This window comes from Magnolia sinica, chromosome 6, assembly GCF_029962835.1.
Source record: "Magnolia sinica isolate HGM2019 chromosome 6, MsV1, whole genome shotgun sequence".
NCBI lineage: Eukaryota > Viridiplantae > Streptophyta > Magnoliopsida > Magnoliales > Magnoliaceae > Magnolia > Magnolia sinica.
The window spans coordinates 17,903,537-17,919,072 of NC_080578.1; the positions used below are offsets into that span (position 1 = coordinate 17,903,537).

The window sequence follows — 15,536 nt, forward strand, 5'->3', positions numbered from 1 at the left end:
TTATCCCTAATATTCTGGTAGACTGACATATTAGTGGATCTGTTCAGAAAGAAGGTACTTACAAAGGAAAGAAATTCAATGCTATCTGCCACTTCTTTGGCTATCAGGCCCGGGGTTCTTTACCATTGAAGTTTGACTGTGAATATGCCTATGTATGTTCTAAAAAACAACAGCTTTCTTTCCTTTTCGAGTTATGTTGATGATCTGTGCATGATTAAGAATCAAATCTGTGCAGGTTCTTGGGCACATCTGCTATCACATTCTAGCTGCTGGTTTGAATGGATACATGGCAACTGTGACCAACCTGAAAAATCCCGTGAACAAGTGGCGATTTGGTGCTGCTCCAATTATAGTATGTTCTCTGTTCTATTTAATTAGATCAAAATGCTCGTTAGTTCTGATTCCTACAAGGAAATGTCAGAGATTGTTCCCAGCAGCAAAAATGGAGAAATTGGAAGTTTCATACAAAAATGAAATCAGCTTACCTTTTACCTCAACAGGAAAAAAGGGATCTTCAGTGCTGCCTTCTAATTCTTCGTGGTGTTTTCTCATAAAAAGAAAATTTCGTTCTTTAATTTACAAGTATTGTTTTCTCATAAAGACAAACTCTCTCTCTCTCTCTCTCTCTCTCTCTCTCTCTAATTTATTCATTTTTTCGCTAGCCCGATACACCAACTGATACTGACATTCAGAACCATGGGTGTGCATAATGCCATCACCATTTACCCATCGATATATTTGGCATACGTGTAAGCCAATTTAGACCATTCCAAATCATGACCTCCATTCTGAATGGACTAAAGCTGAAAATCACACTAAATGGATGTCAGACCACTGTGATGTCAGAAAGGCTTCTCATTAGTCAAGGTAGGACTCTTAAGTCCTAACTGCAGTCTATGAGTATTGATGCCTAAGGGAAATGAATGATCATAAAAGATACTGTAGCTTAAGAGCTCTTTCCTCAAATGTTATCTGCAGCAAAGCAACATGTTGTCTTCTTAATGATATTCTAATAGTAAAATACATTGTTTTTGCTCGATTAGTCTTCATTCCTTTCTGACCAATAGAAAGATGTGCATATCTTAGCTATTGTACATAATCCTTGCTGCCTTGAGCTGATTGGGGTTTTGGTAGAGGATGGTGAGATAACATTTATATAAATATGTATATATAAGCATATGCAAAAAAAAAAAATTATCACTTTTTTTTAAAATTTCTTTCTTTATTCATATAACAAGAATATTTTCTAAACCAAAATTAGTTACTTAACATACCGTATATGATTATAGGGCTAGAAGTTGGGCGGGCTCAACCCGACCAACCTATGGCCGACCCAACATTGGGTTGGGCTTGGGCAGGATGTATCGAGTTTGGTCTTGGGGTTGGGCCATATAAACACCAACCTGATAAAACTTGGGTTGAGCTCGGATTGAGGTCTTGGGTTGCCTGACCCAACACAAACTCGATTAATATATAAGTTTCTTATAAATTAATTATAATTGAGTGCAGATCATCTGTGTTGAAGGCAAAGGAAATTCCAATGCCTCCCCTCAAGCTAACAAGATATGCTGGATTTCCCTCTCCCAAATAAATTGCTTGATAGAAAATACAACTTGTAATGGAGTAGTCCTATACTTCAGTTTGTTTGTTTAGAAAAAAATGCATGGAAATGATGGTGAAGTGAAGGGAATTGACCGTGAAATGCATGGAAATGACCGTGAAGTGAAGGGAAATGACCGTGAAGTGCATTGAAATGGCCGTGAATCAACACGGAATCGACGGGATTGACCGTGAAATGCATGGAAATGACTATGAAGTGGAGCGAATTGACCGTGAAATGCATGGAAATGACTGTGAAGTGGAGCGAATTGACCGTGAAATGCGTGGAAATGACCATGAAGTGAAGGGAATTCACCATGAAATGCATGGAAATGATCGTGAATCAACACGGAATCGCCGGGAATGACCGTTAAATGCATGGAAATGACCGTGAAGTGAAGCGAATTGACCGGGAATTGAGCGGGCCAAACTGGAAATTGAGCTGGCCAGATTGGAAATTAAGCAGGATAAACTCGAAAATGAGCAGGCCAAACTGAAAATTGAGCGGGACAAACTGAAAAATGAGCAGGCCAAACAAGAAAATGAGCGGGCCAAATTGGAAATTAAGCGGGACAAACTGGATATTGAGCGGGCCAAACTAGGAAACGAGCGGTTCAAACTGGATATTGAGCGGGGCAAACGAGGAAATGAGTGGGCCAAACTGGAAATTGAGTGGGATTGGATGTTCATTAAAAGCTCCTATTTTCTGTGTAAGTAGAAAAGCTTTGAAGGAAAGGAGAGACTAGTGGGGTTAGATGTCCAACCCTACTGTGTTTATCAAACAAGATATGTAATTTACATAAAATACACCTAAGTAAAGTTGGTTTTATTTCCTCATGATATCTTGAAAAGTGGGGTGCTCAATCTCTTTATCATGGATTCCTATGAAAAGTTAGTTTTATTTCCTCAAGATATTTGAAAATTGCAAAAAGCACTAATCAAAAGAGTCTAGAGCTAGATATCTTGTGGCAATTGCCATGAAACTTGATTGACTTTCTGGAAACCTTAATCTATTTCTGGTAAGCTTATCTTATGTTTTTTGTTGCTGGAAAATCATGAAAGTATATAATTCCTAAAATTCCTCAATCGTTACTGCTTGTCCATATCACTATCAGATGAGCATTCCAAGCATGTAAACGCGAAGCCTATTCATTATTGCAGATAGTGGTTGAGACAGGTCTTATTGGAAGACAAGCCAGTGGGTCTGTTACCATAACTGATCGGGAAACTTGAAGTTGCTATGTTTTCTTTATGTATGCATGGTTTATTTTCCCTTGTAAGAAATAGATTCTTTCATATGCATATTACTCCTTTTAGTTGGGGATTTATTTTAGTGCTCAACTAGTAGTCCTTGGAATATTCATTTGAGCGGGACAAACTGGAAATTTAGTGGGCCAAACTGGAAATTGAGCGGGCTAAACTGGAAAATGAGCGGGACAAACTGGAAAATGATTGGAAATTGAGCGGGCAAACATGGAAATGAGCGGGACAAACTGGAAATTGAGTGAGACAAACAGGAAATTGAGTTGGCCAAATTGGAAATTGAGTGGGCCAAACTGAAAATTGAGCAAGCCAAACTGGAAATTGAGGGGGCCAAAATTGAGCGGGCCAAATTGGAAATTAAGCGGGCAAACGTGGAAATGAGCGGGACAAACTAGAATTTCAGCGGGCCAAATTGGAAATTTAGCGGACCAAACTTGAAATTAAGCTGGCCAAACTGGAAATTGAGTGGGATAAACTGGAAATTGAGCGGGACATTGAATGAATTTCAGTGGGCCAATTTGGAAATTGAGTGGAACAAACTGGTAATTAAGCGGGCCAAACTGGAAATTGTGGAAGTTGCAACTTGCTCACTGTCAAATTGCCCTGGGTATACTTCTAAATTCAAATCAGCCATTTGAAACCAGTGAGGTACTAACAACAACTAGGTTGCGGTGCTGAGTTGTAGTCAATGGGTAACAGGCAGTGCAGTAATGTGATTGTCCTGGTATGCTTCCCATATCCACCAATTCATCCTTTTTCTTGTTACACTTTTATTTTTTCTTATATAGGTGTAGATTCTACCAAAGAAAGCAGCTGCTTTACGGGTCATTTATATCTCAAATTATCATGCCTTAATCTTTTGTAACTTTTCCTCGGTACTGTCATGTGGTTGATTGAAATGTTCTTTTGCCATTTTCCCACATATGTTGGCTTCACTTGACTTTCTTAACCAAATGTACCTTTTCTTTTGTGTTTCTTTTCTTTTCCGCTCAATTTTTTTGTTTTCTGATATTCCTCTTAATTTCCTTTGTTCCATTGTCATCTTTGTATCATCGTGTAATTGTCCAGCCTTAGTTTAATGCTCCGGTGCTCCTGGCAACTTCGTTTTACACAATAGATTTGAACAGGGCTCCTTATGCTTGTGTCAAATACTCAGCCTATCATATCAGTGCCAATATATTACAACATAAGAAATTAAGTGAGGCAGCATAAGAAATTTAGTACGACAAACTGAAAATGAGCGAGGTTACTTAGAAATTGAGCAAGACAACCAAAACATTATTGCATGAGAGAAAATATATTACAACATATATCATACAAAACACTAAATAAATTACAAAGTATGCTACACATCAGGTATGGGAAACTTGCACGTCCAACGATTATGTCCGGATTGTTTGCATCGACCGCACTTTAATGTTTTTGATTCTTCTCCACGTGAGGGAATTCTTAACTTTTTTGGTCTTCCAGATGGCCTCTTCTGTCCCGGGGGTTTAATTTTCGCACAGTACTCCTTGAAGCCATCGGTAATCTCCCATTCGCTCATATCACGTACTGGGTACACCGATTCGTTAAATGTGCTCAAGTAATTTTGCACTGTGTAGAATAGGGAGCAGTATGAGTAATGAGGAAGATTGTAATTTATACATGAGGACAGGGCATGCAAACAAGGGTATCCCTTCATGTCAAACTCACGACATGTACATGAAAGCGAGCTGAGCTTGACTGTATCATTATAATTTCCCACGACGTGGTACTAATCTCGAGAAATCGGATGACAGCGAACATCTCGCGCCTTCTGTATAAGATCCTTCAACTGTTGCTCAGCCCATGGTGTCAACGGACTGACAAATGAGGCTGCAGATTCTCTTCTCTTGTAAAATGATTCTTGTATCTTACATCTTACAGCCTCTATCAATTTGGTAACAGGGTATTCCCGCGCTTCTTTGAAGAGGGAGTTAACACACTCAGATATATTTGTGGTGACCAAGTTGAATCTTTTACCTGTAAAGTGAGACGATGCCCATCTTTCTTAGCCGATTTCTGTCAGCCATGCATGTACTGGGGGGTTGGCCATTTCAATATCATGTATTAATTTTTCAAATTCAGCCCTCCTGCAAGTCTTAACTACCCGCCAGTAGTATATCTCCAACGACTTATCTTTAAAGGTGTCCACCAATTTTCTATAAATATGGTACGCACAATACCCATGAATTGCATGTGGGAATACTTGGGGAACCTCTTTCATTAAACCTTTATGTCGATCGGAAATAATCAGAAGACCCTCCAGATACCCTAACGCATCGTTAAAGTAGGTAAGGAACCAATTCCAACTCATGCTGTTCTCTGATTCCCCGATGCCAAACGCAATTGAAAATATACAATTGTCCCCATCTAAGGCCGTGGCGATGAATAGAACACCCTTGTATTTACCCTTTAAGTGTGTCCCATCAATGGCTAATACCCTCCCCATAGAATTCTGAAAACTTCGAACGCATTGTCCGAGCGCTACAAAACACCTCTCAAACCTCCAAGTCTCTTGGTTAACGAGCACGGCAGTCACCGTCCCTGGGTTGACCATCCTCAACTCATGCAAATACAGGGGGAGTTGATTGTAAGAGTCTTCGTAAGACCCTATCACCTGTTTAATTGCAAGCTCCTTAGCTTTCCATGCCTTCCTATAACTGATAAGAATATTATATTTCTCTTGCACAGCGAAGATAATATCACGTGGCCTCAAACCTAACCGTTGCTCAATGCGACTAACAATCAGATCACATGCTAACTTACTGCTTGCTTGCCGGTGATCACTCTTCATCCACGACATGCCGCACGTGTGTTCTGACATATAATTTCGTATCTTGAATATTCCGGTATCATTCAACCGACTTGCGTCAACCCTCCAGTTGCATTTATCTTCAAAGCACACCACGCTAAATCTGCTGGAATTTGAGTACAGTACCTTATACTGGAATTTATTGCGAATTGCAAATTAGCTTAGAACATACTGGCATCGACTCTTGTCCTTAAATATTTGTCCAACAGCTATATCGATCGGTTCACCCAACGAATCTGTATATTCTAGCAGTGCTGCATTGGTGAATGCAGCATCATCAAATGGCACGGGAACTTGACGAGTGATGAAGTTTCCGCTTTTAGCAAGGTCTGAAAGCGGAGTGTCGCTTACACGTACAGCTCGGGTGGTGGATGATGATGGCAGATCTGCTGTTGTTGCTAAAGGCAGTGCCATATACTCATAAGTGAGGTTAAGGTCACATGCCCAGCTGACTTGGCTACTCACAAAGTTTGATGTTTGAGGCGGCTTGGGCAGTTGATCATTGCTCACTACCACTTGTAATGGAGATGCCCTGTATTCAAATTCCACGCCATGCTCCTCAGGCAAGCTATCTATGTGTGTTTTCCAATTAATGTGTTGCGTTGTCTCGATGACTAAGGGAATGAATTTATCCGAATGCTCCAACTGTGTTACCAGGAACTCTCGCATGTCATCGTCGTCTGCGATTACAGTTGGAGGGATTGATTCATTTGTGCAAGGATACATTACTTTCATCCTAATATCACAATCTGTTGGTTGACTCTTAATAATCCTGTAAATTCTATATAGAAGCTCCTCGTACGTAGTCTCGACACGTATTGAAAAAGTTTTCGAATCCCCACCAGTGTACGAGTATCGCTTGTTCTCATATTCAATCTTCCCGCCATAACAGCAGATGATTCTCGTAGTAGACATTATCTGAAAACCGATACAATGACATTATATTAGTGAATCATTAAGCAATAGAAGCTTGCCATAAGACAAAACTCGATTAAATAATAGAGGAGCGAGTACTCACGTTCCATAATAGATGACGATGATACATAGCTTAAGGAAATAAAATGTAAACAATGCGTTAATTTTTTTTTAAATAAACAAGAAGAGCTTATATGGATTATAAATTCAGAGATAAGAATGATTTCATGTGGTGCTTGTTAAATTCAGTGATGCTATCTATCATGGGATATCCATATAGTCTTCTATTTTAATAAGGGACAATTCTATGATGACCTAGTACACTTTCAAAAAAAAATATACAAACTTAACATTTCTACATGAGGATTTGGGTTCAAAATATGTTAAACTTACATATATTTTCAAAGATAGTCTCAACAACCAGAGTCTAGGGTTGAAATTTCACCTAAAATTTCACTATTAATTATTTCTAATTGTTAAAGCACACGAGAGATGTTGTTTCTGATCAATGAGATGTATTTGGGGATTCGAAATACAAAATCCTAATCTCAATATGCTCCATTTAGTGCTGAAATTTTTTCCTCAAACCTTTATACATTTGCTTCTAGTTAGTGCTAATTGCTAAAAGTTATGAGAAATATCATCCCTAACTTATGAGATTTCTTATTGAATTTTCATTGTTAACTCCTAGTGCAGGTTTTAAGTGTAGGGAGTGCTTAAATTAGATCTAATGTACATGTAATGGGTAAGGAACTGCTTACAATGCCTAAACTCATTTCACCTACTGTCTACTGAGTGCCTTCGCAATGTCATTTCAACTAAGGAAAATTATGGTAAAATTCAAATCCTAAGTTACTAAAAAGTTCAATGAAGGTCAAGTTCAAGGAACATTCTTGTTTAGTCTAATATACATCATAACAGATTGTTTGTTCTCCCATAATTCCTAAGTTTAGTTCTAAGTTCAAACAATCATTCTAAAAGTTTTTAATGGGGACCTACGTTTTGTTCCTAGGTTTCATGGTTATGCAATCAATTTCCTAGAGAACTTAAAATATTGAGTCTCTATCTTCTCAAATGTCATAATTCCAAAGTGATTTCAACCAAGTTTGAATGGCTATTCTAATGATTTTAAGGGAACCTAAGTTTCATTTCTACGTTCAAACAACTAAATCTGAAATTTCCTAAGGTCCTAAACTTTTACGTCCCTAGGTTCGCAATTTTACTTCTTCTGAGGGAATTCTATATAGGTTCAATTAGCTATTCTAGTAACTGGAGCAGCATGTGGCTTACATTGAGCACCCGGTAAAGCTCATATGTCATGGGTGGATGTTATACATCATGGCATCATGGTACCCACGTACATCCCTTAAATTTTGTCCAGATTGCTCTTTAAATTGTACATATTATCAAATCATTATATTAAACATCAACACATGAATTTAAGATGGATTCTTATAATTCCTCTAAGCTCAAATGACAGCCCACAAATGTGTCATATCAATCTCAAGTATGGTTAAGCAATTTGGAATATTTAAAAGTTCATTCAATATTCAACAAATATTCCACATTGTATGGTGTATAAGACAAAATAAAATGTAATTTGACGGTTCATGTCATATCTACTAGAAATATACCTATATTTAAGCAATTACAAATGTACCATAAGGGGATAGAAGGCTAAATTCTCTACACATGGTTAATTAGAATTAGAGTAATAAGAATTTAAGCATTACATCATATACATTAATACTAAATATCAAGCACTTGATAAATTTGAGCGAGGTTCGAATAAAATGGAATAAACCTCAACTAGAATTAAGCGCGGCAAAGATGGAAATGATTAAGGCAAACATGAAAATTCAGCGACGCAACCTATAAATTGAACGAGGCAAACTAGAAATTCAACGAGGCAGCCTATAAATTGAACGAGGCAAACTAGATATTCAATGAAGGAAAAGCGAAAGTTCAGCGAGACAGGCTAGAAATTGGGCAAGGCAAACTACAAATTAAACGAGGGAAAAATGAAATCGATCGAGGGAAGTTCGAATTTGAGCGACACAAAATAAATAATTGAGCAAGGGAAGCCTGGAAATTTAGCTACGCAACCTAGATTTTGAACAAGGCAAACAAGAAATTCAGCAAGGGAAGAGGGAAAATTGAGCAAGGTAAAGTATATATTGAGCGAGGCAAACAAGAAATTCAGCAAGGGAAGAGGAAAAATTGAGCAAGGTAAAGTATATATTGAGCGAGACAAACTAACATTTGATCGAGGAAAGCTGAAATTGAGCATGGCAAACTGAAAATTGAGCGTGGCAAACTAGAAATTGAGCAACACAAACATGAAATTCAGTGAGACAAGAATGAAATTCATTGAGGCAAACATGAAATTTATCAATACAAACATTAAATTGAGCGAGCCTAGCATGAGATCGAGTTGGCAAACATTAACTTGAGCAATTCTACCATGAAATTGAGTTAGGCGAACATTGAATTGAGCGAGCCTACCATGAAATTGAGTTGGGCAAACATTGAATTGAGCGAGCCTACCATGAAATTGAGTTGGGCAAACATTGAATTGAGCTAGCATAGCATTAAATTGAGCTGGGCAAACATGAAATTGAGCGACTCTAAAATGAATTGAGTGAGCCCTAAAATGGAATTAAACAAGTTTCACATGAATTTGAACGATCAACGCATAAAATTGACTAAGCCTATCAAATGAAATTATAAGAGCCTGACATGAAATTCACCGAACTTCACATAAAATTCGATGAGTAGTCGATTAATTGTCGTTGACTTCCACTCGTCTCAATTTTTGTGAGTTCTTTCTTCAAATTAAAGTGTGCAATGGCTAAGTTTGACCAAGCACCTTTGCTGAATTACAAGCTGAATTTCCACAGGTACCTAGTTAATCGTTGTTCAATAATACAAAGGAAAGAATCTATAAACCACACTAGGGTATTTTTTTTTTTTTAATATCTGTACCTCCCGCAACCGTAGCCTCGCTCAATGCAAGTTGAGGACGAATGCTTTCAAATGAGGGATTAATTTGTACCTTTCTGAAGATCGGAGGTGCAACCACTTTGAAGGATTCTACGTAACCCTCACCAAGATAGAAAATGCCAAATGTAGAATGATAATACGGAGATGATAAAGTTCGAATTTTAGTAAGGGAAATGATAAGTAAAACGGCCGTGCGTCGGTTTTTCGTTGCAATGGAACGTAGGGATGTGTACCGAGAAAAAGCGCATGCGTTTTCTGTTAAAGGGGGAGGAAAAGCAACGGCCGTAAAAAGGAGGGGTAGTTTCGTCCTCAAAGTCGCTGTCCGCACGTGATAGTCTAACTTGGTCACTTAAGTTTGTATTCTTTCATAAAAACCGCTGGGTAAAAGGTTTTGTCTACAGTGGTCATTTTCTCATGTATTATTGGCGTGGCAGATTTGTCCAGCAGCAAAGGACATACCTGTTACCCAGGTAACACGGCTGCTACCCTTACTGTGGGGCCCAACTCGTGTTGTCTATCCACGCCGTCCATCAGTTTTTCCAGCCCATTTTAGAGTGCGGTCCCAAAATTTAAGCTGATCCATTTCTCAGCTGGACCACACCACATGAAACATTGATGATTGAACGCTAACCATTAAAAACTTCCACAGGCCAAATGTAAGCAGACCCGTAAATTTATTTATTTATTTATTTTTTCCATACAAACCGTTGGTAAGGTCAAAAAGATATGGATGAGGGTAAAATACAAATATCAGTTTCATGTAAAGCTTTTGTTGTCTACAAAAAGATTGTAATGGCCATTTTCCAGTGGCATGGTGCACTGGATATTTGTATCTTCTTGATGTTTTACTTTCAGGGGATGGATAGGGGTGGACACTACTAACTTTATTTTTTGGACATGTAATATTTTTGGGTGATCTCCGTGGAGATTCTTTGTCCTATTCAAATGAAAGAAGGTTTTTTTTTTTTTTTTTTAAAATTTAAAATTTAAAATACACGCGCGCGGACACACCCCCACATACCCACGCTGCAGTGGGATTTCAGTACCTATGGATACTCAAACCCTTGACCGGGTGTTGAAACTCCTGGGGGGTGTTTGGCACATGGGTTTAAATGGGATTCGGTGAGAGTGGGTTTTAAGATTGCATGGATGGTTGCAATGTCCTGTTTGAGACTCACATAAGGTATGGTTTGTGAAACTCTTCTTAGAATCAGAGCCGGCAAAGGTTTCTGCAATCTTACTTTCGGATTTGTATAGCTATGGTCAGTGCTATGTGGACCCCACCATGATGTATGTGTTTTATCTATGCCGTCCATCCATTTTGAAATATAATTTTAGGGCTTAATCCCAAAAATGAGGTGGATATAAATCTCAGATGGACCACACCATGGGAAAACAGTAGTGACTGAACTACACCATTAAAAGCCTCCTAGGGCCAACAGTGCGGTCCACTTGAGATTTGGCTCAAACTCATTTTTGGGCTCATACTATAAAATGACATGGACGAATGGGTGGACGGCATGGATGAAACACATACATCATGGTAGGGCCCACATAGCAACCGGTAGTGGCAAGATGAGTAGCCAATCTATTTCCCAAACATGAAGTGGGATGGCCTCCAAGCCATGGGATTATACGACAATCCCTGACACTGTAATCATTACATTTAGGTAATTCCATCCCACTTGAACCCATCTAATCCCATGCTCCAAACACCCCCTGAGAGTCTACCACTGGAGCAAGAGTAAGGATCCTGACAGAAGCTTGTTTACGTATATTTTCATTATATTGCGATATGATTCACTTTCTACTTAACAGGTTTTACAGTAAACAAACCCTCAGAGATGTGTGAACTGACAGTAGGGTGTACTAACAAAAAAAAAAAAAAAACCCTCAGAGAAAAAAATAGAAAGAAATAAAAGAAACAGAAGCGCCTAAACTTGTGAAGGCATGTAAGAAAGAAAAGAAATTAGACAGATAGAAAGAGCTACTCAAATTGGATTCATTCACAGACGATCAAAATTTAATTTCCAAAGAGTTGCAGAAAAAGATGAAGAGAAACGATACAGCAAATGGCTGAAGGGAAGAATCGTGTCCAGGATACAAAACCTTCAACTCAAAAGAAGAAGAAGAAGAAGAAGAAGAGTGGAACAACCCTGTACAAAATAAAGACCTGGACCACAATCACTTGATGGATACATATGTTACACTTGAAACCCCTTAGCTGCATACATATATTTTGGCATTACCACATCAATGGTGAAATTTTGTGTCAAGCATAGGCCACTCTAGTGTCGATTTCATCCCATGCATTCCCATTCTCCGAACAAAATCCAATGGCTTGAGACTTTATTTAGTCCGAGGGCTTCTCTCATCACCTTCATGACTAGGCCGAAGCATTTGATCCCCTGCCTTCAAGCTCAACTATAAACCCAGAGAAGTTGGAAGTGACAGTTAATATAAGGCGGGAAGTTCATATGGGGAAGAAAACAATGAAGTCACAAAAACAAGGAATCAATGCTGCTCTGTTTACTATGGAAACATTAAGTACGAAACAGTAGCCCGTGCCTCCTTTGAGAATTTAACAGTTATCTAGCAGCTAAGAAAATGTAATATCCGGAGTAATTAAGTAACATGGCAAACTTTTTCCTCTTTGGCTACACTACCATATATGTTTACCATGATTCTTAGATGGTCCACCGTACATGTGGCATATGTAAAATTGATCCAGACTGTCTGATATACAATAGGGTCCAAATCATGGGCCCCATAGTGGACAAAGCATATCATAGACTTGACTGCATGATCATAACCATCTGATACTAGCGTTTGAATATGGAATGCTGACATTTTCTTAACCGCCCATTTGATCACCAATTGGATGTTAGGAGCATCGATTAAGTGTGTTTTTCCATTGAAAATGGGGCTCATGATTTGATTAACATAGACGAATGCCACACGTATGGTGGATATGGCACATAGTAGTCTACCCCTTTCTCTCTCTCTCTCTCTCTCTCTCTCTCTCTCTCTCTCATTTTCTTATAATGTGTATCTTTTCTTTTCCAAGCCTTTTGTTCATCTCCAATCTTTAGGATTCCAATTGGAAGAAAACCAAAAATCAACTATAAAACATAAAGGACTTACAGCTGGATCAGTAAAGATTATCAACTGTTTATCTGCTGTCGATACCAAAAGGTTCGTGTTATCCTTGCTTAAAGCCATTGCAGTAATATCTTGCCCTTCAGCTAGCTCCAGGGTATGGAATATCTGCAGAACAGGATTCTTTGCTTATTAAAAGAAGATACCTGAGGAAATAATCATGAAGATGAGAGGATGCATGAAAGGCAGATTGTTCTCCATATCCAGTTTCCCATACCTTCAGAGTATGCATATCCAGGAAGCAAACTGAAGGCACTGGAACTGCTAACTGATTCCTGTTTTTGTCCTTCAACCCCAATGCAAGACCTTCGACATCAGGCTTGTCTGATTCTGAGTCTGTGTTACCAGTGGAACATGAACTTGTACCGATTAGAGCACTTTGTCCATCCAGAGAAACCTCCATGCAGCTGATGTTTCCTGGGAAAGGTGACAGAATGGCTGTTGCAATGGGAACTCCATTGATGGTGAATGTGCTTAGCGTTTGCTTCAGCCCATTCCAAGTCATTATGACTCCTGATGATGAAATGCAGACTGCATGTGCCTCCACAGCAGATAGCTTTCTTATCAACCGGCCCTTCCTTATAGAATGCACAAGAACGTCGGAAGAGGGAGAGCAGGAAACAATGATACCCAGATCAGAATTGACACAACAACATACTATCTCCCTAAGGTGGCCTCTCAGAACATGAATAGGACCCTGTATACGGTGCCTCTGGTTTGTTTCTGTTATGTTCTTTGAGCTACCACCAGCCACAGGACTCCCAGTAGGTGTCCCTACAGTGGTAGAAGGCTCTGGAATTCTTCTAGAGTGTGTTGGGCATGCTCGATGTATCCTCCATAGTATAACTGTCGTGTCTCGAGATCCCGTCACAAGGTAGTTACTGTCAGGTGAGAGAGCAAGGCAGGTGACTGGCGCGCAGTGCCCTGCTGCTGTTTCAATGGTTTTCACCCAATCAGATGAGATCAACTTAACACTGTTATCCACATGCCCACCTGATTGACACGTAGAAGAGACATTAGGGACTACTAAGGCTATTGTTAAGGATGCGTTTTGATGCCCATCAAATAGTTCACTCAATTATAATTTAGAAAAAAATAGCATTTACGGCAGATAACATTGGTCTAAGTACCCATCATGGACAAGTGATATGGACCTCGTCTTCAATTAGATCAGCCGAGAACCTTAATTTGGTCCATATCTTCAATCTAGATGTTTGGATCATAAAGATCTTCAACCTGGATAGTTAGACCTTTAATCATGACCCTGGGATGTGCTTGGTCTGTAATGGAACCACTTACAGTGTCCCATTGGATGATCAGATATCATCATCTTCGCCCCCACTGGGAGAGGCCTGAACCAAAATTGCAAAATTTGAGAAGACATGTCTCTAGATGGTGAAGGAAAAGACATGAAAGAATTTCAAGGCCCAAAGTTTCTTAGCCTGCCTTTTCTCATGCATTTTACAGATTTAGCAAAGAAGAATTTCCAGTTTTTGTGTGTAGCTTTGTCATAACATGTTTTCTAGACTTACAAGCCCAAATTTGACCTCCCCATATTAAAAACAATGGAACCTTTTGCAACTACAGTCTGAAAAGGATAGACAAATGTTGAGGATCTTAAGAGCTATTCCTTTCATCAATTACTTTCATTTCTCCAAAAACTACTATCATTGCCACAAAAAAAAAAGTGTAGCCTACTGAGATGAAAGGAAAAGAAAAAAAGAACAAAAATCCAGGGAACTTTCTTTTAGGAAATTGATGAAAGTGTAAAAATCTAGAAAATTGCATTTCACCATAAGATATTTGGTGAATGGATGATCAAGATAAATGAAGATATACCTGTGATGATTTCTTTGTCATATGTGACAGCAACAACAGCTGAGCTCCTGATTCCAGATGTTGCAAATGCCAATGCCCGAGGAAATTGCCATTCTTCTAAATCAGATCCACCAGGCCCTTTGAACATTCGCCTGAAAGGTCCTCCAGCAGAATTTGTCGCGGCTTTACCATGTTGAAATAGAAAAGGTGTGCCATGGCCATCAGGTGTATTTGGCTGCCACTTGTGCAATGCTACATGAGCAGCTGGAGCATTTCTGTCAATTACCATAATGGAGTCGGGGTATGCAAAAATAGCTGCAGCAGGCACATTGCAGCGTTCTGGATTTGGAACCACATAAGGTCTGATCTCATTAGGGTTCCGAAAGATGGTCTGAGTTCAAAAAAAAATAATAAATGAATAAATAAATAAATAAATAAATCGTGATTTTAAATTAGGGTTAGATTTTTATTTTGTTTTATTTTATTTTATTTATTTTATTTTTTTTACATAATTAGTTTGATGTGCAACATGAAACAACACACACAAGGCAACAAGGGCTAGCAAAAGTTCAATGCTTACTCAATTTGGATCAGGAAAATCACTTGAATCGGGTGTATATGTTACGCCAGTCAAATTTAAAAACCAACTTCTCTGTTTTTGAAGTTGAACAATCTTTCATACATCAGACAGTGGTTTAGAGACAATTTAGTGGAAGTGAAACCTTACACTAACAATGGTTTAAAATCTTGTTATTAGAGAAGAAGTTCATCACTTTTAGTTTGGCATGTTTTTGCAAGTTCGACATTCAGTAAATATGGCCTGAATGATTGTGGATGCATATTGTAGAAATGTCTCCAGACAATATCTCTTCACTGTCTAGTGTATGTGGAAGCTGTGTGGCCGAGCATTTGTACAGCTTGAGTGATGCCATCTGGTGAATGG

The 15,536-nt window shown here is 38.8% G+C and overlaps 1 protein-coding gene across 1 annotated transcript in view; it reads right to left on the minus strand.

Annotated features, from left to right (window-relative positions):
• Positions 1-11,596: 11,596 nt before the first annotated feature.
• The window catches only part of LOC131248442 (BEACH domain-containing protein C2), a 95,998-nt gene continuing 92,058 nt past the window's right edge, over positions 11,597-15,536 (minus strand). The window contains exons 28-31 of the mRNA XM_058248724.1: positions 14,615-14,984; positions 12,993-13,768; positions 12,761-12,883; positions 11,597-12,040 (exon numbers count right to left, since the gene is read on the minus strand). Coding sequence (XP_058104707.1) covers positions 11,966-12,040; positions 12,761-12,883; positions 12,993-13,768; positions 14,615-14,984 — 1,344 coding nt within the window. The 3' untranslated portion in view covers positions 11,597-11,965. The remainder of the gene's footprint in view (positions 12,041-12,760; positions 12,884-12,992; positions 13,769-14,614; positions 14,985-15,536) is intronic.